Source organism: Protobothrops mucrosquamatus, unplaced genomic scaffold (assembly GCF_001527695.2).
Source record: "Protobothrops mucrosquamatus isolate PMUCROS unplaced genomic scaffold, P.Mucros_1.0 scaffold174, whole genome shotgun sequence".
Classification (NCBI taxonomy): Eukaryota; Metazoa; Chordata; class Lepidosauria; order Squamata; family Viperidae; genus Protobothrops; species Protobothrops mucrosquamatus.
Genome location: NW_015386534.1, coordinates 1,097,654 through 1,120,896, shown reverse-complemented (window position 1 = coordinate 1,120,896; position 23,243 = coordinate 1,097,654). Strand labels below are relative to the sequence as shown.

At 35.9% G+C, this 23,243-nt stretch overlaps 1 protein-coding gene across 2 annotated transcripts in view; it reads left to right on the top strand.

The window, feature by feature from the left end:
• Window positions 1-6,240, top strand: part of GAP43 (growth associated protein 43) — a 62,629-nt gene extending 56,389 nt beyond the window's left edge. The window contains exon 2 of one of the 2 annotated variants that reach the window (XR_001548835.1): window positions 5,478-5,585. Coding sequence is in view for 1 of the 2 variants with exons in the window: in XM_015813611.1 (XP_015669097.1) it covers window positions 5,478-5,566 (89 nt within the window). In the remaining variant the exon portion in view is untranslated. Of the gene's footprint in view, window positions 1-5,477 lie in introns of both variants that reach the window. The other variant, XM_015813611.1, reaches the window with a different exon arrangement.
• The last annotated feature ends 17,003 nt before the right edge of the window (window positions 6,241-23,243 follow it).

The following is a 23,243-nucleotide window of genomic DNA, read 5'->3' as shown; positions in this document are numbered from 1 at the left end:
AGTGTGGCTATTTCTTAACCTCTCGACTAGATGCAACATATTATAAATATTGATTCCTTTTGTAAATAGTGAAAGTAATATACCATTGTCCTTCCTCTGTGCTTGTAAACAATGTATATGGTTGGCTACTGTGACAAAATGATAGGCTACATAGGCCACTGGCTTAATCCAGCAAATATTCTTACAGTGCTTTTATATCCTGATTTTTAATTTATATGAATAATAAATTGTGTTTTGGTGTCTTACCTGAAATATTGCTTCTTTTTTTATGCTGCTCTGCATCTCATTCCATCCCATTGCATTTGCATGCTTTCACCTACCTACTGAGTGAACTAAAATAAGAGTGTTGATGAAATTTGCTTTCAAGATGACAGCACCACAGTCGTTGAGAGTGGGGTGTTATTTTTCTCCAGAACTGTTCAGCAAATGGAGAGGGAACGACTGGCATTCATCAGGGAGAGGCTTTCCTCTGAATAGTACTAAATGCACCTGACAGTCTACCATTTCCACCTCCCTTGAGTGTTTCTTTCAGTACAATTAAGGTGTCTGCTGATGGAAGAAGCTTGATGGTACTGGTGAATGAGCATTCAGAGATGGGAGGGGGCAGGAAGCATTCAGAAATGAGCAGTGAAGCATTTCCCCAATAAGCTGTCAGGCTTCTCTCTGTACTGCAAGTGGCTTTGGAAGTAAATGGGGGAAACTCCCGTTCGCACATTCCCAGAAACCGAATGTTGTTATAACAGGGGTGAGGTGCTGTATTCATAAGTGATCTCTCTCTCTCTCTCTCTCTCTCTCTCTCTCTCTCTCTCTCTCTCTCTCTCTCTCTCTCTCTCTCCCCTCTCTCTCTCACTGTGTGTGTGTGTGTGTGTGTGTGTTCCACCCTCCACCCCTTTGAATGATGTCTCTGGAGAGGCATGACTGCTTCTGCTCATCAGCCAAAGTTGGAGGATTTCCATGGCAACAAGGCAGCTGGTGTCTAGACATAGGCAAAATGCCTGGCAATGTAGCTCTCATTGTGCTTTCCCGACCCTTTACATACAAAGCACATGTCCTGCATTACCTCCTCTTTCCTTTCTATTTACTACACATGTATACATATGGAGATTCCATTCCACAGGTTCCAAAAGAGAGAATCCCAAACAAACCACCCAACTGTTCACATCAAGGAAGCAGGGAGATGGTTGCTTGGATGGGTTTTGGAAAGTGTGTAAATGGATTAGAAAATGATAGGCATCTATTGGGATAGTGCAAAAAAGGTCCATCTTCTCTCATTTGTATTCTAGGAAATGTGATAACACCTCTATGTACAACCTATAATTGAATTCCAACTACTTTCTTTAAAAAATATGTAATAATCATATAATAAGAAAACTTTTCTTAATGTAAATTTTCCAACTGATGGTTTTTGTTTTAACTTCAAATGAAAAATATTAATACGTTGATGGCTGATAATTTGCCTTTTGTATCATTATGAACAATCAAACTGATTTGACTGGGTTTTGTTTTGTTTTTCAAATCTTTTTGAAAAGTTTTGTTTTGAAAATATCTCGCAATCATGAAAGACAGGATGGTATTCATCACAAATGGAAAGTCACCATTATGTATGTATTATATTACAGATCTCTTATAAGCTGTGATCGTAAAAAAATAACATGTCAGCTTTTTATAAGTGGGAACTTTCCCGATAGCTGGGAGAGGGGAGAGGGAATATTTTTTTCTCATTAATTTAGAAGGTAAGACGAGTTGGCAGTTTGTATCAATGGGAAAATGTCCCCAGCATCTTCTACAATGCTAAGTTGCAAAGACAAACAATAGCCTTGCTCTAAATAAAATGGTACAAGCCATACATAAATAAAATTAGTTTTCCAATGATGTCTGTACAGGGTTTTTGTATGAACACAAAAATTATTTTCCAACAATTTTGTTAGCTCTACAAACCCACTACAGTTTCAAGTTTGTAGTGTCATCTATTAAATTTGGTCTACTTCCATTGTGGCATGTTGAAATATTCTCACACTTCAACAAATAAGTTTATACTCTTTGTTCAAGATAATCTGTATTGGCATTAGTCTAGTATTATCCTCATGCATTCACATCATATTGTCTTTTCTTATCAATCTATGATAATTCTTACAGTGCCATGAAATATGTGAGAATAATTTGTCATGTAGCTTTTAGAGCTGGGATGGGGAACGATGGCCCTTTTATCATTTGTGTACTTTAACTCTCAGAATTCCTGAGCCAGCTAGGCTCAGGAATTTCAAAGTCATAAAGGAGCCATCGTTTCCCACCTCTGTTTTAGAGTTTTAAAACCTTTTAAATTATATAGGATACATAAGGATAGTGAGTAAACAGAGTGTTCTTCCAGAATTTGTACATGAAAAAAATGGTAAAATAATACATTGATGCAAGAGATATAAGAATTAGATTTTGATAAAAAGGCATGAAAAATATAATATATTCAGAATAGCTGAACCCTCCCAACTTCAGAATTTTTGCAAAAGAGGCAATATTTAAGATGATATTGCACTTTTAAAATGAGATGGAGGGATAAGGCCTTTTTCCAGGTCATTTTTGAAATTCTCTGCCTCCCTAGGGAGCTTCATTTGGCCACAAATTAAGTGCTATAATTAGTGCCAATCAAGTTGATTTTTCCCTTAGTACTTCAGTTTGATGTAAAAAGAATATGATTTTGAAATTTCTTTCAAAGTATAAGATATTTATGAAGGGTGCGTGTGTGTTTGTGTGTGAGAGAGTGTGTGTTGCATTGTAGCACCAAGAACAAAATGCTTACTTAATTATAAGCTGACTATAGATGAAGAAAGGTAGATAAATATCCTGTCTTTTATTGAATAATCATTCCATAATAATCATATATAAAACATTCCTGACTTTCTATAATTCATCTGTATCTCATGGAAGGAGATTATGGGGAAACTCCTCCCATTACAGCAATTTCTTTTCCCCAACTGGAACATGCAATAAGCCAAGAGGTCTTCTGATTGATGAAAGAATGGATAACAGAAAATACCTCTAGCACAGCATCTTCTGCCTCTTTCTAATTAAAGAAAGAAATAAGCAAAAAAACATTGCTAAGACAATTCTCAAGCACTTCAAAATAACTTCTTTCTTAGGGAAAGAAACCATGAGAATGTGCAAAGCAGATTTTGCTATGGAATTGCTTAAATCACCTTTTAAAGAAATAATTGGGCTAAATTGGAATGTTATATACCAGTGTAATACTTTTTAATACATTTTATTAAAGTTTGATACATTATTAAATTATTGCTCTACTTAGAAGTGGTTTTGTATTGACCTTAATGTTAGTCTATAGTAGTCTTGCAAGAACATGTGCTGTATCCTGTCTGCAGGAGAAATATACATTTAAATGAATAAATAATAGGTCTGCTTTTTTTTTCCTGTTACAGGAGTAACAGGCCTGTCTGTCTAAGGCAAAACTCTTGTTTAACTATTCATAGCGAAAAGCAACACATCTTTAGAAGATGCTTGCATGGTAAAATGCTGAACAACATATTTTCTTACAAACTAAGTGCAGATACAGAAAGTGAGTTTAAGACAATGGTCTGCTGTCTTGATAATTTGAACAAGGGTCAGGAGAGAGATATGCCAATGAAGAAGTTGATGGTGAATGTTAAAGAAATTAAATGAATGATGTCAGCTGTAAATGTGAAAACCATTTACCAACAAAGCTTTCTATTATACAGAGTCCATAGAGCTACAAATGATTTTTATTTATTTATTTGTTTATATACTGTCATTATGTTTGATCATTCTAAAGTCACCACAAATGTAAAGCCAAGGCCAAAAGCCATCAGCCTTCAAAAAGAAAGAAAGGAAATATAACAAAGACAGTGTGTCGTTGTCTACTCCAATTTAATTAATCCAAGGAAGACAAAAGAACTGGGCAGATCCCAGGAGACTGTCTTTTACCCGGAAATCCATTCAACCTAATTTCAGCAATGTAAAGCAGTAGAAGCACTTGGAGCGGAGCCTATAAACCATTAACATACAATGCGGTTGAAGTCAATTGAGAAAGCTGCCCTTTCTGGAAACAAAATTGCCCATCTTGGTTTTCAACCACCCACATTTATATTCATAGCTGTGATTCATTTATTGATAAATGCTTATCCACAAAAAAATTGTCTTTCAAAAGAACCACATAGTGTGGAAGAAATAGACATTCTCAAGAAATTGTGTTAGTTTATATCTACTCAAGGTCTGCTCTATACAGCGAACCGCATATGATGAAGAGAGAGTGTCAACATTTAGAACTCACCTTTAGATTTTATGTACTTGAAAGCATGGCATATTTACTTATGCTGTGCTTAATACAGTTTTGATAGTGCTCTAAATATAGATGTCTCGACATTTAGAAACAAGCAGAAATGTTCACTAAAATAAATGTAGATTGTTAAGATATTTAGAGGGGAAACTAGTAAAACAATAGAAACAAAATTCCTTGTAATTCATTTACAGACAGAACTTGGTCTAAAATCCTATATTAAGCAGATGTTTTGGGGATGTCTATAGTGGGACATAATTTCAAATAGTTTTTATAGGTTAGTATCATATTCTATTATTTCCAGAGTGAAATTTAGGGAGGCTAAATTTAGGAAAAATGTAAAAATTCAAAAACTGCATTTCATATAGAATTTAAGATAATTTAGCTGAGCTGGAACAAATGCAAAGTTCAAAGATTTCTTCCCAACTCAAATTCATTGAACTGATAAGATTATTCTAACTCAGAATACATTTTCCAGGTTATTTTCCCCCCTTATTTTTCCTATATATATATTTCCAGAAAAATGAATGCTAATTGATGAATTTATTTGAAAAGGCTAGCCTCTCATTCCCTTAAATTTTAATAGCCTCAAGGTAATTAATTTAGTATAAAAATTATCCTGATTTCAGGGTCTTTTGCAATTTCTCTGGAGGCGGTAATTTACAGACATGTGTCTCTTTGAAAAAAAAGAGCTGGACAGGAGTCAATCAAGCAAGGTAAAATGGAACTTAAATGCCAATGGTAAAAATTTGAGAGCTTATGTAACTTTTCAGATTTCACATAACAATGGGGTCCAACAGCTTCCATGAGTTTCAGGGTTGCATCCTTTTATAGGTGACATCAGGACTGCATTCTGAATGTTAATACTGCAAAGATTGTTTGAGAGTGATATTAAGCTTTCTGAGTGAAATAAGTGATACCTCAATCATGACCGAGGTTTCATACTCCCACTTTGTCCTTCAAACCCTTTCTCCACTCACCCAATGTGCAGAAAAAGATCCACAATTTGTCTTCCCTCAGTTTAGTGATTAAAAAAGAGATGCTGTTAAGACTATGTACAGGGGACATAGTTTATTTTGCACTCTGTGAAATTTTTTCAATTTGTTTTTTATAACAAGACTACCAAATTCAATTCATACGCTTCCTGACAATTCTATTTATTTATACTTGTTAGATGCAGTAGAAGAAACCAAACCTTCTGAAAGTGCCCTGCAGGAAGAAGTGAAAGAAGAGGAGAGCAAGGCGGACCAAGAAAATGCCTGAACATTAAGAAATGACTTCCTCTTGCCCTTCCCCCCCTCCTTTTTCCTGTATCTTCCCTCCCTTCCTGGTTTCAATCTTCTCCCACTTTCACCTGTAAATCTGTCTGTCCTCCTTGTCCCTTTCTGCCCCTTCCACCTCTATTCTCTCTGTGTGGCAAACATTTAAAGAAAAAAAAAGCAGGAAAATCCCAGTCAAACAGTGTGGCTTAAACATTTTGTTTCTTGGTGTTGTTATGGCGAGTTTTTTGGTAATGATGATTCAATCATTTTGGGAAAATTCTTGCACTGTATCAGAATTGTTTGATCTGCGCGTGTGTGTGTTTGTCTGCCCACCACGAGTGCGCTCTTTCTCTCTCTCTTGCCTCCCCTTTTCTCTGTTCCAAGTGTGTGTGCAATGTTATGTTCCTCTGAGGAGTCCAAACCTATTGAGTGAGTTAAGAGAGGAAAAAAAAAAAAAGAACAAACATTTTTTTTCTCCCCATTTCAGTGTGATGATGGAATGAACTATAGGAGACACAACAAACAAAGCAAAAAAAGAGAAAAGGGAAAAACACAGAATGAGAATACAAGCCCAGTTTGTTTAATAAAATAAAGCAAATGTGCCAATTAGCGTAACTTGTGACTCCCGGCTCCTTTTTCAAATTGACAAATGATAATAAAGAAGAATAATTATAATGATGTCACTGTGATGCATTTCTGTACCATCTCTCCTCCCCCTCATGCATTCTAGTATGTTTGATGAATACAGTGCTTTACAGAAGTTTTTAAGACAACACCTGGAGCCAATTACCCTATAACATACATATAAACAGTGGTGTAGGGTAGTTTTTGTAAAAGTGTGAACATAGGAAAGGCTACAACAGCTCTCAATCAGATATATACAGGTTTTTGTTTGTAGTAGGATAAGCATTGTACATATTATCAGGAAGAATATATTTGTGTTTTGAGATACAGAACTATTTATGTAAAATGTGTCATGATAGGAGGAAGCTATTACTTAATTGAAAAGAAGTTTGTGCCAACATTACCAGTCACCCTTTTCTAGTGTTTATTTGGATTAATTTGATTTGCTCATCAAATCTTATTTGAAGAGATGGGTGGCATATTTCAGTATATGTTACCATAAAATAGAGTCTTCTTTCTTTCTATGCTAGCTAAGAAGATTGGCAAACTACTTCTATACTGATGCCAAGAAAACAACATACACATGTCCATGAAGTTACGAAGAGTTAAATTGGACTTGAAAAAGACTTTACATTTTTTTAGCTATGTATATTTAAGATCACACTGCACTTTGATGATGATTTATGTATAGCCTAAATTTTGCTTCCTATTTTCAGATAAGGATTGGGAGAAAGACTCTTAAAGAGTACAAGTTTATAGGGCATAGCAGGATATCCCCCACAGAAGAATACTTGTGGTAATTATATGTATTCCTGAACTATTTTCCTTTCTGCTCGTTAGCTCAATGATATTTCATATATTTTACAATGAACTTATTGTGAATTGATAGCCCTGATATTGAGATTATTCCTTAGTGGATCTCCCATCTACTGTGAACTTCTGCATTATAGATTGTTAGGGGCTCAGGTACAATGTATAGATAAATTACTCAAGTTGACTAAAGGGCCAAACTGGTAGTCCTCTAGATACTATTATATTCCAAATCCCATCTTATTCACTCATTATGACCAATGGTCAAGGTAAATGGGATTGTAGTTTAGTATCAGGAGGAACCACAGACCACTTACTTATTCCTGTTCTGAAGTGAGGATAAGGAAACCAAGATCCAGTAAGTGATTATATTTCTACAGTTATATAAGCTAGCACTGATGATATTATCTAGTTTGGGTCTGCGAGAAAACAAGCAAGCTCAGTGAGCACCAAGGACCCTCATTCCACAGGTATCTCCTAATTTCATTTCACTTAATTATGATGGTTGAGCATTTATATATGTGCAGCTATTGGTGCTGCTATGTTGAAATCTTTCTTGCAATTGCAATTCAAGGCTGGCAGTCCAAGCCCTTCCTCTGGGAATTAACAACGTCTGTTCACCTATTAACTGATTGTATGTATACGTCTATCTCTTCAAATCCAATTTCAAGAAGAAAACAATTAGAACTAATTCAAGTAGCTTATGAGATCTAATGAACATACAAGCCAAAATATTCAAATATTCACTCATGCTGGTTTATTTTTATTATGCTACATGGCTTTTACAAAATATCCAAATGACTACTAAGCGATAATACGATTAGTTTAGTTTAATGCTGATTGGGTTAAAGATGAGACTACAAATAGGGTCACTGATTCATAGAAGGGCATTTTGTAAGTATCAAATATAGAAGACTTCCATCTATGATTCCAATTTCCTACAATCAAAAATTTGGTTGATGCTTTTATGCAATTTTAGTTTCAATAAACAGGTGCACATTTATGCATGACTATATGTTAAAAAGAGAAATAAGTTATATTTACTTGATATATTTGGAATGGAAGGAGGAGAAATGGAAGAAGAAAAACAATTAAGTTCCATGGAACGTTTTTAAAAGCTAGAAAAAAATATTAGCAAAAACTCTGCAGGGCAGATTGCAGTCACCAGGAGTTAAACTCAAATCTAACTTTACATATGCAACTTCTATCTCAAATTTCTGAAGGTATACATTGCCCTCCACTGGAAGGATGTTGTGTTACAAGAATGAGAAAAGGAAAACTTTCATCAGGAACCAAAACATGAGTTGCTTTGGAAAATGCTTGATTGATTAACCATTGGCCCCTACAATTTAGAATCTTAATCTAGTTGTTAAAACATTTCCAGTTAATTAAGACATTTAACATAATGGTAGAATATCTTCTTTTAAACGTTTACTATGTTCACTGTAAATGTAGTGTCATCAACACTAATCAAAATCAAGCTTCTGGGAAATGTTCAAAGAGAGAGAAAATGATTTGGTAGTAAATTGTAAATTCTCAAAAATATACCTTTATTTTCAAGTACCAACTATCCAGCTGAGGACTATCACTTCTGAGACAATGAAAAATCTTTTATAAAATCTAACATTTTTGTCAGAATTGATTATTGAACATGCAGCAGGACCAGCTTTTCTTATCTGATGAAACCGAACAGCCTCAGGCATGTTTTTCTATCTGGTGTCTGCCATTCTTTTTATTAGCTGGAGAGCAAACAGTTTAATTGTATTGCTTGGAAACCATTTTTAAGGTTTCTTCTGTAAAAGAGCTCTTTAAATGAGCATAAATCCTCCAGGTAGTGCCCTTTTATTGGCCTGATTAATGTGACCAGATTGTCTTCCAGCTTTTTAATAGGTCTCATTCTCAATAATGCTGGAAACAATAGCCTCCGTGATCCAAAGTAATTGCATTATACAAACACCACATTTGATATGATAGGAGATAAAACCGGTAAGCTCTATAACTGAAACATCAAAGAGAAGGTGGTATCTGGAGAAAAAAATTGGACTTTGGAAGGAAACACACTTGTAAGGCCATGTTTGAAGCACTGTTGACAGCATTTTTTAAATGGGACACTGTTTCATTTAAACCTATTACTCTTCTTATTCTGGCCGTCTTGTTATGACTGCTGAAAACTTTCTACGTATATTGATGTCATTTAAATTTGCAAATATATGAAATCTAAAATGCAAGATCCAAAATGCCCGTATCATAGAAAGTAGTTAGTACAAATTATAGGTGTTAAGTAAAATAATTTTATTTTTAATTACTTTAAAATTATTAAAAATAAAAATATCTTCTTCTCTTCCAAATACAGATAAGGGACAAGATAAGGGACTCTGTTAAATTAAAAATAGATTTATAAGATATCGTAAGGGTGGAAAAGGATCTTAATGTCCAAAGTTCTCTCCCAATTTGGTAATCTACTATTACACCACCCTGAGAATAGGACCATCATTTTTTTAAAGTATCCACAGCAAAGGAGAGTTCCTCCCACTTCTCAAAGCATTCTGTTCTATTGTTGAACATTTTCTAGTGTCCAATAGGATCTACCTGCTTATAATTCAAATCTTTTATTTCTTGCCCTATCTTATAGAACATCTCTTAATATTTTTGGCCTGTCTTTTGCATGACAGTCTTTCAGACAGTATCAAAAAAAAGTATTATGTTTTCCCATGATCAAATCCTGATCAAGATGATTGCCAGGACCTTGTTCATGCACTATACATTCAGAAGACGAAATTAGTGTGGATATGAGGCACAGATGAATGTTGTTTCCTAACAGTAGTAATAAGCCCTGTAGTAAGTTATCTGATACATTCTCAATTATATTAAGATATACTGTGGGATGTTTGTATTCTGACATAATTTTGAATGTACAGTAAGTAAAATTCAGAGAGTGTTACTGTTTTCTATACAAATAGAAAGCAAATATATCTGTCATTGTGCAGTTGAACTCCTTTTAAGTTTTATTACATAAACCAGCAAGACTGGGGGAAAGGGACAAATCTGGAGACATTGAATACAATGCACAGAGCTCTATATATCTTACTCATTTATATAAAAATTAAGATAAAATACAAGGAACTTACAGAACTGCAATAAAACTTGCTTCAAATTTGAAAACATTTTAACGAGCATTTTGGAAGTAATCTAGGAGAGGAGACATGGAATATAACAACAAAATCTTATTCTAGATGTTAGACTTGGACAAGGTAACTTAATCTTGTAAGCATTCCAGAGTTGAAAACTTTTCTGAAGATATATATTTGCACATTTTTGTTTCACATTTTTCACTTGCAAACATTTTACAATCTTTGGGTCTATAGTTAAACCATCCATTGAAAATAGTATAGAGTTTACAAAGCATGGGGAGGTCACAATGGGAATACTGTAGCAGATACATATGCCTTAGAAATAGAGACCTTATATTACAGTATCTAATATAATGAACGTTGATCAGTGACATACACTCATTTATGTTGGATCAGTTTTTGATTTTAGTCTGGAAGCTCCTAGTTATAGATAACCCTGGTCTAACACATAAATGAGAACCAATTTGGTGTAATAGTTAAGGCATCAGGCTAAAATCTGAGAAATCGTGAATTCTAATCCCACCTTAGGGAAAAAAACCAGCTGGGTGACCTTAGGCCAGTGACTCTTTCTCAGTCCTTGGAAGGAGATAATGGCAAATCATTCCCCCCCCTTAAAAAAAACCTTGTGAAGAAAATTGCAGGGATAAGTCCATACAGTCACCAAAAATTGACACTGACTCAAAGGCATGACAGCCAGTTTGGTGTAGTTATTAAAGTACCAGGCTAGAAACCAAGAGATCATAAGTTGTAGTCCAGAAAGCCATTTTAATGAATTTGGGCCACTCACACTCGCTCAGCACTGGAAAGCAGGCAATGGCAAATTTCTTCTGAAATCTTGTCAAGAAAACTGTAGGGCAATCACCAGGAATCAACATTGACTTGAAGGCACTAATTCCCTCCCCAACAAAAAAAAACCCCAAATAAGTAGGAGTCAGGTGCTAGGTCCAAAACAATTTATAGCTTTGCTTTGTAGATTAATACCAGCATATTGAATTCATCTCTCAGAAATGAATGTGTACACAAACACACACACACACACACAAAACACACGCACACATCCACACACACAATTGAAAAGAGAACTAATATTTTAAATAAGGTGAAATTAAATTAAGTAGCAAACACTTAGAAACACTTGTAAATCTATAAAGAACTATAGCACACTTTCTTTAGAATGCAAGGATCCCTGGTAGCATAGTGATTAGAATGCAGTATTACAGGCAAACTCCACCCACAGCCTGAAGTTCAATCTGACATGGCTCAAGGTTGACTCAGCCTTCCATCCTTCCAAGGTCGGTAAAATGAAGACCCAGATTGTTGGGGGCAATATGCTGACATCATAAACCACCAGAGAGTGCTATAAAGCACTATGGGGTGGTATATAAAAGCTATTGCTATTGCTATGCAGCTCTGCTGAATTGATAAAGTAGGATGTTGCAACTCTGTTTTGTATATTGAAAAATAATCAAGTCACACTTTTTTACAAATGCTCATAGATACCTGGGGGAAACAACTGCCTTAAAATATACATTGCTTACAATTAAATTAAGCATTCTGGTGAGTTGGATAATAAAATTTGTAGGAGTCATGATCAGGTCACATGAAAACCCCAACCTTCTTTTTTGCTCTGAACTTTGAAGATAATGCTATTAACAGAAACAACCACTATGTTTTAGATGTACAATTTCCAGTTGATTGTAAAGGGAAAATTTTGAGAAATTATTGTAAGCCATTTTATAAGCTTTTACAACCCCCCCCCCTCAAAAAAAGCAAATACCTCTACTGGCTTCAAATCTCTTGCTCCTGTTGGCCACTTGCAATAACATCATCCCATCATGGTCCCTACCTGCTGCAGTCCCAGATTGGGGATACTACAGTATTTTTAAATACCTGGAAATCAAGACCTATCATTACAGGATGCAATACTTGTTCTAAATAAAGGCAGATTCTGATTAGGAAAAGAAATGTTCATAACTCTAACCCTTACTCTTCCTAACTGGAAGAACATTTCAATGGTGGAACCAATTGTAAGGGAACTGGTGAGTGTTCCCTGAAAGTATTCATATAATTTCTGAGGCTCTAGAAATTATCTGCCAATTAGACAATGCAGGGTTAGAAGAGCAGTGATCTGATTTGTTATGATGCAGCTTCTTATTCAGCTTTTGCAAATATTTCTCATTGCTTTTCATTTTTTACCCATTTAGGTCCATTCAGAATGTTGGATTATTTTGGTAAACCAAAGGCATTTTAATCAGGTTAATCCACATGGATGTTTTTTATGCCTCAATACAGACATTTTAATGTTCTGATTTGGCTCAAATTGATTCATATGGCCGAACAGAACTTACCAAATATCTAATTGTATTTCAACATTTTGAACAACTTAAGCCAGTTTGCACACCCCTGTTTATATTTTATTTATTGCCTGTTTCATCTGTGAACCTGTAGTGAAGATTGTTCTATATAAATATGCATAAGAGAGATTGAGTGTTTTATGTAGAATATGATCTTGGGTATACCTACTTGTGCAAAACTTTCAGAATCAAGGCTTCTAAATGTTTTGTGTATTGTAAAGTTTAATACTGATATTTTATTTCAGATGCATTTACATCCTGAGAAAGAAAGATTTGTGATCATGAAGGTGCCCAAGGATCATGACCATGAAGATACATGGAGAAAGCATGAGCCTCTCTCCTTTATGTTACTGGTTACTTTCAAATATATCCCTTTTTTTAACCACACATGCCAGAGAGATTATTTTCTCTAATATTAAATCCACATGAAATTAATAAAAAGCCGTATTTTTTGAAATGTATATACCTGGGTCATAATATTAATCAGGTTTCCACTATGCATACCCATTCTAGAAGAGGAATATGTATGGGTAAATTGGTCTGCATTTGTAGCATATTCATAAAATTCATCTTAATCACCAATATTCATAAAATTCATCTTAATCACCACATACTCCTCCAGTGCAGACAATGTGTGTCAGGGATGAGTTCGCACATTTTTAGCCTGTTGCTGTGCTGCTCAGCTCATTCAGCATTCAAACTTTTGCTATTTTGGCTAGGGAGAAGACTTGTAAAAGCAGAGGAAGATTTATAATATAGGCATAAAGATATGTCAAAGTATGATCATGAACTATAGCTTCAAGTACCCTCTTGGACCAAATGCCTCAGTGGAGCAATGAGGAATGAGTAAATTGCCGACTATGCCAAATTATGCGTGGTATTGCAGAGAAAAAAAGCCTGTTTCTTCAGATGGTTTTGAAGCTGTCTCACAATGCTTTCCCATATGTTTTCCATTTTTTAATTTTATTTTTATTTGTACATGAGCCTAACTAGTTTTAACTGTTCTTTTGTTTTAACTGGCAACTTATTGTGCACTGCCTAGAATCATGTTTGTGAGATGGGTAGCTATATAAATCTCATAAAGTAAGCACATCAATAAATACAAATAAAATAAAATATGTGTACTGTCACATAACAGTAAGTACTACACAATGAAAAGACTACAGATTTGGTCATTGAAATTCAACTGTAAAATTGCTTATTTTCATCAGTATGCTATTTTTCTATTTTTTTATATAACAATGAAGAATAGAAAGGTTTAAGTTTTTATGAGGCTTAATAGGCTATTTTACCCAGTTCCAGGAAAATACAACAAACCAAAACCAAAAGACAACACTAAGAACAGATTAAATAGGATGAAGAAAATTAAAGAAAGTATGGCTTTTTTGACTACAAAAAGCTAGTCCACTCTTCCATAGACCAAAGCAATGCTTGGTTGCTTTGTTCATGCAACACACAATAGTGAGGTAAGATATAGTTTGGGCAGTAATTTTGTCAAAATTCAGGTGTTAATTGGGCAGGTTTCCTGCAATGTTACTCCCTCCCAAATAAGAGAATGAAATTAATTATAAACACAAACACACACACAACATTCTTGTGTGATGTTCTTTTCTCCTGCAATGTCAACTCCAGAGATTCCTTCCTGTCCACAAATATGATACATTTCTTATTTTTATGCCTAAAGTACAGGTAGTCTTCAACTTATGACCTTAATTGAGTCCAAAATTTCTGTTGCTAAGTAAGAAATTTGTTAAGAGAGTTTTGTCCCATTTTACAACTTTTCTTGCCACATTTGTTAAGTGAATCACTACAGTTGTTAAATAAGTAACACCGTTGCTAAGTGAATCTGGCTTTCCCATTGACTTTGCTTGTCATAAGGTCACAAGTCATGCCCCTGGGACAGTGCAACTGTCATAAATATGAACCAGTTGTCAAGCATCCAAACGTAAATCATATGACCATGGGGATGCTGCAATGGTCATAAGTGTGAAAATGTCATAAGTCACTTTTTTCAGTGCCATTGCTACTTTGAACGGTCACTAAATGAACTGTTGTAAGTCAAGGACTACCTGTACATACATACACACAGTAATTATTAATGTGAATTGCATGTAAAATAATTTTACAAAGAATCATGTAATATTAATGATATTAATGCTCCCCTATCTATATTTTCAACCACTCTTTCTCTCACATGCTACTACTACACACATGAACATAAACTCTTACTTTAGCTGCAGAAACAAAGAACAAAATGGAGAAGAAAGAAGAATGAGAGATGCAATGAGAAAGAAAAGAAAATGGGAAATAAGAATGAATAGAGATTTTGTGAGGGGAAGGATACAATTTAACAGAGAACGGACTAAAAGAAAATGAACTCCTATTTAATCATGAATAGCTAATATTCAGAATAATCCATATTTCACAACATGCCTGTAACTTATTATTTTGTTTAAAAAGAGGAAGATAACCCTTCTAGCCGATCTCCTCATTCATAGATAATCATGTTTGGAAATGGAAGAGGTGCTACTACATAAGACTGAAATGATAATCAATATAGGGGTCAAAGTTTGTGAATATAATGGGTAGTTCTGTCAGGATAATTTGTCTGTTTGCCTATAAATTGGACATTAGGTTCTGTCTCTATTTTCCTGTCTGTTTTTGATCACACGTTGTGGTCTGTCACAAAAAAGCATACTACAGTACATCCAGATCATCTAGATCAGTGTTTCACAATCTTGGCAGTTTTAAGACATATGGACTTCAATTCCCAGAATTCTCCAGTCAGCCATCTTAAAGTTGCCAAGATTGAGAAACACTGATGTTATACTTTTCCCATCAAACCTCAAACAAAAGGAAGCTCAGCTGTCATTACTAAACTACTGAATTATTGAGATCACTGTATGGCTCATTGGATTACCTAATCTATCCTGGTTCTATATAGCCTATATATAGTGTATGTGGATTTTCCGAGAAGCCTTCACTGGCACAGAGCTCTTTATTAAACAAGAATTTCTGAATGTTTTGCTGCCTAATTCTGTAATATCTTAGAATTCCTCCACTCCTCTGATTTCAATTTTTTTCAGAATTCTTCTGCCTCTCTGTAGTATATGGAGTTTGCCAGATGTAATTGGAATTGTGACTCTTATTTAAACCAGCATGTTCAGAATGGGTAATGATGTAGTACCATAGGTAATGATGCAAAAGTATGCTTTCTAAAGAGTTATAAACCCTCAGTAGCATCCTTCATTGTAATGCAGATGCAAAGAGAGCTAACAATATCCTGAGCAGCATCAAGAGGGACATAGGGTCCAGATCTTGGAAAGTAATAATTCAGGTCTTTTCTGCCTTGATCAGTCCTCACTGATCAATACAGCGTGCAAATGTTGGACTTGATGATGTATTAGGTTGCTTCCAACTCTATGATTCTACATCTAAAAAGATCTAGTTGTCTTTTTTGTTAACATTCCAAAGTTGATAGCAACATTATCTTTGGATTGCAGCTCTTCTGTCTGTATTCAATCAAAGCAAAGGGACTGCAAGATATAAATAGTTTATCTTTTACTCTGCTTATTTTTGACCATTCAATTTCTTCCTTTTTCCTCTAGAAACCAAAGCAATCTATACTACTTCTCACACATCCTCATTTTCCCCCTCTCCTAGAACAGATTAATGGACACTTTCATATATTTTTGCAATGAAAACTAATTTGGGAGGGAGCATTATTTTTTTCAATGATTTTACGGTAGAGTTTTGCTACCCAGAGTTAGAGATCTGTGTTGTCCTAATACTGCATTTGCTTCTGCTTTGATTAATTTTAGGCCCAGTTTACATGGGTAGATTGCAGCTGGTTTTCTGACAGAACAAAACTAAAATCACTATAAGAAGTACATAGTTTCCCTGCATTCAGGGGAATTATATGCATGTAGATAGGAAAATGTGGTATCTGCTAATAGCACCAATTTTTGGTAGATGCCAAATTGTAATATTAATAATAATAATAATAATAATAATAATAATAATAATAACAACAACAACAACAATAATGATAATAGTATGCATTTTTTAAAATGAGTACAGTCCTATAGTCTGTTGTACAGTTGCCTATAGTTACAAGCAGTAGTATAATTATCACTGTCTGCATTTATCAATTTATCTTTTTTAAAAAAAAAATATTGATCCTTCACACTTCCTCTGGGTATATATGTCAGGTGTGAACAACCAGTACCACATGTATGGAGTACAAACAAACTACTTTATTGTTCTGTGCCTATTTCACAGGAATTTCCCCAGACTGACAGCTTTTGCCTGGGAAAGACTAGATAAAGCTCAAAGACATTTGGAGGGGGATTTCAGACCTCATCCTCTTGTGGTTATGTAATAGGTCTGGACTAATTGCCCACTTGAGTTCTCTTCCTGACTGGGACGATTGTTCTTCAAAAATAAGAAACATTATAAATGAAATAATAGCAATATAATATTTATTACCATTAATCTTCCAAAGACAAAGCTTCCTTGAATGGTGGGATCTTCAGGGCTTTGCGAAATGCAATGAAAATTGGACCCAAACATATTTTCTGGGAAGAGAATGTCAAAATGTTGGAACTTTAAGCCAGGGCCTTTCTTCATATTTGGATTGGATGACTAGAGCCAAATTTATCAAAGTGGCTCCTGATATATCTCTGTGCTGCCAATATATGCTTTATAGATAATCACCAGCACTGTGACTTTGGCCCAGAAGTCCATGGCAACCAGTATAGCAAATAAAACCGAGTTACTCAATTTCTTGATCATTGCATTCTATACCAGCTACAGTTCAAAGGCAGCCAATGTAGAATACTTTGCAGTAGTCCAGCTGAGTGATGATCAAAGGGTGAAATAACAATCCCAGGGCTTTCTGGTTCAGGTGGAGCTATAACTGCACATCAGCTGATTAAAGATAATCTCCTTTATATATATGTATATGTGTGCGTGTGTGTGTGTATGCGTATGTGTATGTGTATATGTATATTGATTATTTGAATATTATAAAAAAGCTCTAAAGCAGGAGCTTTAGCATTATTTTGAGCTAAATCACTCCAATAAAGTTTACTTGCAGGAGGACTAACTCTCAAAAGAATGATTTGTGGGCTTGTTCAGTGAAACACAGTGCAGATCTTTTGATTTCACATAGTTCTTTATTAATGCTGCAAATATATGGAAGTCCATCTTCTTGAAATTTTCCTATTAAATTAGCACTTTGTTTTTCTAGCATGATGTCATATGTGTTCAAATGGGTAGATATCTTAAAAGATAAGATGTAAGAGATAAAAACCCAAGAATTAAGTACCGTATTTTCCGGCGTATAAGACGACTGGGTGTATAAGATGACCCCCAACTTTTCCAGTTAAAATATAGAGTTTGAGCGAGAGGGGGAGGGAGAGAAAACTTGATGAGTAATATGCCAAACCACATGTATAAAGGAATAAAATAGAATACCCATATTTTCCGGCGTATAAGACGACTGGGCGTATAAGACGACCCCCGACTTTTGAGAAGATTTTCAGGGTTTAGAAAGTCGTCTTATATGCCAGAAAATACGGTACAGGAAAAATGGAAGCAAATAGGGAGGGAATTCTCATAATGCTGGGAGACCATTTCTTCTATTATAGTTAAGGAATATGTAAAAGAAATAAAGTGTAAAAAGAAGCAAAAGATAAAAAATGAAATGACAAGGACATAGGGAAAGCACATGAATAAGAAGTAGCAAATGTCCCTGGAGTCATTAATGCAGGAGATTTAATTAACTTAAAAACAGATTCCCTCCCAATCCTTATATCTATACTTGCACCAAATAATTTCATTCCATTTACAGATAGTCCTTGACTTACAACCCATTTTTTTTGACATTTTCTGTAATGGTTGTTAAGCAGACACTGCAGTCATTAAGCGAACACTGTGATCATTAAGCAAATGTTGCAGTCATTAAATAAATCCCTTTTTCCCAATGGGCAGTTTCTGCCAGTAAATGGAAGTAAATTGTCAACATACAGCTCAAGAATCCAAATAAAACTCAAGGTTCATTCCGTTTCTGAAAATCAGACTGTTTATTGAATACACTGCATGGTTTTGTTGAAGCAAAACTAACTCTGATGTTCCAACACCAATTCATAGATTTAAACAATGATTTTCCCAGCCAACCCCCCAACGTCTTATATAATTCATATCAACAAGTTCACTTTGTTATGGGAACTGTATGCTTCAAATCCACACCTCTTCTAGTATCCTTGATAAGGCTTCAGGCTCTCATGGTCTTCAGCTGAATTGAAGAGGTTTTGTTCCACCACTCTATTGGTACACAGATGAAATCCAGAACTGAGTCCTTAGGATGATCCTATTGATCAAATGAACTTTCTCCAAATGTTTGTGGTGAACTGCACCCCCTGTCTGAGATTATTCTTTTAGGGACTCCCTGCAGCCTATAAATGTGCTGCACAAACATTTTGGCCAAACTCTTAGTTGAGGGGAGCTTTGGACAGGCTACAAAATGTGCTTGTTTTGAGAATAAGTCAACTACAGTCCATATTACAGTATTTCCAGCACTTTCGGGTAATTCCACAATGAAATCCATGGCTATTTCTTCCCATGGTCTGCTAGGGTTAGCCACTGGTTATAATAAGCCTGGGGTTTTTCCAGGCAATTGCTTCATGGAAATGCAAACTGAGCAACTAACAATATAACCTTTTGTTTCTCTTTTCATTTTGGGCCACCAAAATTGTCTTTTCACAAGATGAAGGGTTTTTACAAACCCAAAATGGCCTACTGATTTTGCATCATGTGCTCTTTCTAATAATATTACCCTTTGATCCCTTTCTATGCCATTTCATGTTTTATCATTAGAGCATCTTTATGGCTCTGAAACCATGTATCTTGTTCCAAAACTTCTTTAAACTTTTGCCTCAGTGAACCTAATGCTAACCTGGGGTGTTCCCCTGCATAGAACCCCTTGAGCTGGTGCTTCAAGTTAGCTGGAAGGGATTATGAAATTTATTACTTTTTCCCTGGTACTTTTGAATTGAGGCATGGGCCAAAACTTTTTCCCCCTGGTATGTAACCGAGATTGAAATTAAATTAAGCCTACATTACCTGTTTAGGGGACAATTTTCTTGGGATCTTTAAAGCCTCTAAGTTCTTATCTGTCCACACTTTAAAGGGGATTTTACTCCCCTCTAAAAAGAGAGGGGAGAGCTCAGCAAACAGCACAAGCCTCTTTTTCTCACACAGCCCACCTTCGCTCAGTGTCTGATAACTTTCGAGAGGTGTAAGCACATGGTTATAGCTCTCCCTTGTCATTTTTTTGTAGCAATACCGCCCCCAGTGCTACATCACTTGCATCCGCTTGAATTACAAATGGCTTTTCTGGGTCTGGGTGTCTTAATAATGGTTCTGAAACAAAAAACTTTTTTAGTTTTTCCAATGACACTTGACATTTGAGGGTCTAACCTAATGGCTGATTTGGTTTGGGCTTAATCCCTTTTCCCATTTTTAATAAATTTGTTATGGGTAAAGTAATCTGCACAAAGGTAGGAATAAATTGTCTATAGAAATTTGCAAATCCCCAAAAAATTTGCAATTGCTTTCTGGTCCAGACACCTTCTCATTCCAATATTGCCTTTACTTTCACTGGATCCATTTCTATACCTGCTGAAGAAACATGATACCCCAAGTAATCTAATCTGGTTTTGTGAAAATCACATTTTGACAATTTGGCATACAGCTAGTCTTCTAATAACTTAATTAACACTGCTCGTACTAGCTTTACATGTTTGCCCAGCATTTCAATATAAATTAAAATATCATCTAAATACACCCAACCCCCTTATACAAATATTTATGTAACACCTCATTTATCAANTGATACCCCAAGTAATCTAATCTGGTTTTGTGAAAATCACATTTTGACAATTTGGCATACAGCTAGTCTTCTAATAACTTAATTAACACTGCTCGTACTAGCTTTACATGTTTGCCCAGCATTTCAATATAAATTAAAATATCATCTAAATACACCCAACCCCCTTATACAAATATTTATGTAACACCTCATTTATCAACTGCATAAATACTGCAGGTGGCCCTTGTAGCCTAAACAACATCACTCTGAATTGATAACACCCTAAAGGGCAATTAAATGCAGTTTTCCACTCATCCCCTTCTTTAATCCTTAATCTATAATAGGCTTCGTTCAGGTACAATTTTGTAAACAAAATTCCCCTTAGACAAGTACCCTAACATGTCTTTCATAAGAGGGAAGGGGCATATATTTTCCACTGATATAGCATTGAGATTTTTTATAATTCACACATATTCTAAGGGCCCCATCCATTTTTGATTTTGTAGGTTGAATGAACGCCCAAGCCAGGTTTTTATCTAAAAACCCTCTAAGTCCTTCCATTTCTTTAGGCATCATAGCATACATCTTAGCCCCTGGAACTATCTCTACAGCATAGTCCATTGGTCGATCAGGTGGGAGTACAACTGATTCCTTTTCACTGACTACTTCAATTAAGTCTCTGTATTCTGCCAGGACGCTGTTCTCTAATTGCCTGTCTGCTTTCAGTATATTCATTGCCAACACTTTCAATTTCTTAGCCAATGGCTTAGGGCAAGTATTCGGAGTCTCTGCAGCTTTTGTGGTTTGATTACTCTTTTCCTCATTCACCACTTGTTGTTATTCCAATCTGCTGAAGGATTCTATTTCTTCAGCCAAGCTAATCCTAAAATCATATTTTCAGTTATCCCACGGGCTACAATAAAATGAGTGATTTCAAAATGATTTCCAGGCTTTATAGTCACTGGCTCAATAAGACAGGTTGCAGGTTCTAGACACATCTAGCTGTTCAAACCCCATAGGTTGTCTCAACTTTCTGACTCTTAGTCCCACTTTTTCTACTGTTTGTGAGCTGATCTCACACTTTGTGCACCCCGAGTCCAGTAGTGTAGCGAATGTCTCCCTGAAGAGAGTACAAACAGTTGTATCCTGGTAGTCATCAGGGAAATAGGAACACTCACCATTGGGTCATCCTCCCCTTGCTGTTACTCTCATAGAAAACAAATCCAGGCTTCCCAGGGTTTGGAGTTCTCTCCTCCACACTGGATGGGAAAGAGATCTCTACAATCTGTTGAGTGACTTTTGTTTGTTCTTCAGACTTTGACAATGGCTTCTTTGTCTTAGTTTTGCTTGGAGCTTGATGTGTTGAAATTGGGTATGGTGCAGGGCGATCTGTGGCTAGGTAACTCTCTTTTCCACAATGGAAGCGTGCTCCTCGGGGGGGGGGTTCTCTCTTCTGGTGTCTGGAACATTTTCCTTCCTTCCTCAGCCAGATGGGCACCTCCTAGCTGCATGATAAAGTCAGTTATCTTGACTGGTGTGATGTCAGTAGTCTACCAAATCTAATTCCATATCAGTAGCCAACTGGTACCAATCCCTGAGAAGATTGGACACTCTTCTAGGTAGGCAGGTGTAATACAGTTCCCTTCTTAGTCCATCTCAGAATTGGTAGACCAACATATGTTCAGGCCATCCTTTTACACAAGCCACCAGGCTATGAAATTCTCTAAGTTATTCCACAACCAATCGCTTCCCTTGCTTGATTGTCCGATTCTTGCATCTGTCTTCCTTGTCTCAGTGGAATATTCAAACTGGTTCCATAGCTCTTGCATGAAAGCATCTTCATCATGGAGCTCAAGAGCCACATCATCATATAAGGACAACAACCACTCCGTTGCATCTCCTTCCAGGTTCACAGAAATAGCATTCACATGCAATCTATCACTGGGGTGTCTGTCTTCATATATTTCTAAATAATTCCATATCTGGGTCAGAAAATAAGCCAACTTCTCTGGTCAGCAGTCAAATATAACTTTAAAAGGAGGAGGCTGTTGATCCTTCTGCCTTAGTACATATCTGGGTGGTAGGTCAGCACCCGGTAATGTTGCCTGAGCTCCTCTCCTTTCAGAAGTATTTGGTGGCTCTATCAATCCAACTTTATATTATTCCAGCCCCAGTCGATGAGTCGGTTTCTTCCATCTGGGTTAAAATGACGACCACAGAAGGGGAATTGTCTCCTGTTGTCCCCCTCCATCTGTTCTCTTGTCCATTTCAGGTATTACAAGGTCCCAGCACTCCTGGGAAGAAAACCCAGGTAGGCTGCTAGAGAGAGCTAGTTTAATATCAATATCCAGCTTGAGAATCCAAATAAAACTCCGGGTTCATTCCGTTTCCAAAAATCTTACTGTTTATTGAATACATTGCAAGGTTTATTAAAAAAAACCTAACTCTGAAGTTCCAACACCAATTCATAGACTTAAACAATGATTTTCCCAGCCATGTAATTCATGTGTAACAAGTTCACTTTGTTATGGAAACTGTCTGCTTCAAATCCACATCTGTTCTGGTGTCCTTGACAAGGGTTCAGGCTCTCATGGTCTTCAGCTGAATCAAAGAGGTTTCATTTCATTTAACCCACTTGAAAGTAACATCTCCTCTCTTAATCTAAAGGCAAGATGAAACGCAGAGGCATGTAGCTGCCAAAGTTTCATCCTTGACATGAATGTTGGAAACTGGCAAAAAAATGCCACAAATCATGGTCATGTGACTGCAGAACACTGCAAACTGTTGTGAAGGTGAGCTGTTGCCAAGCAGCCAAAATATGATCATGTGACCACAGAATATGTGCAGCCATTGTAACTTTGAAAATGGGTCATAAATAACCCTGGG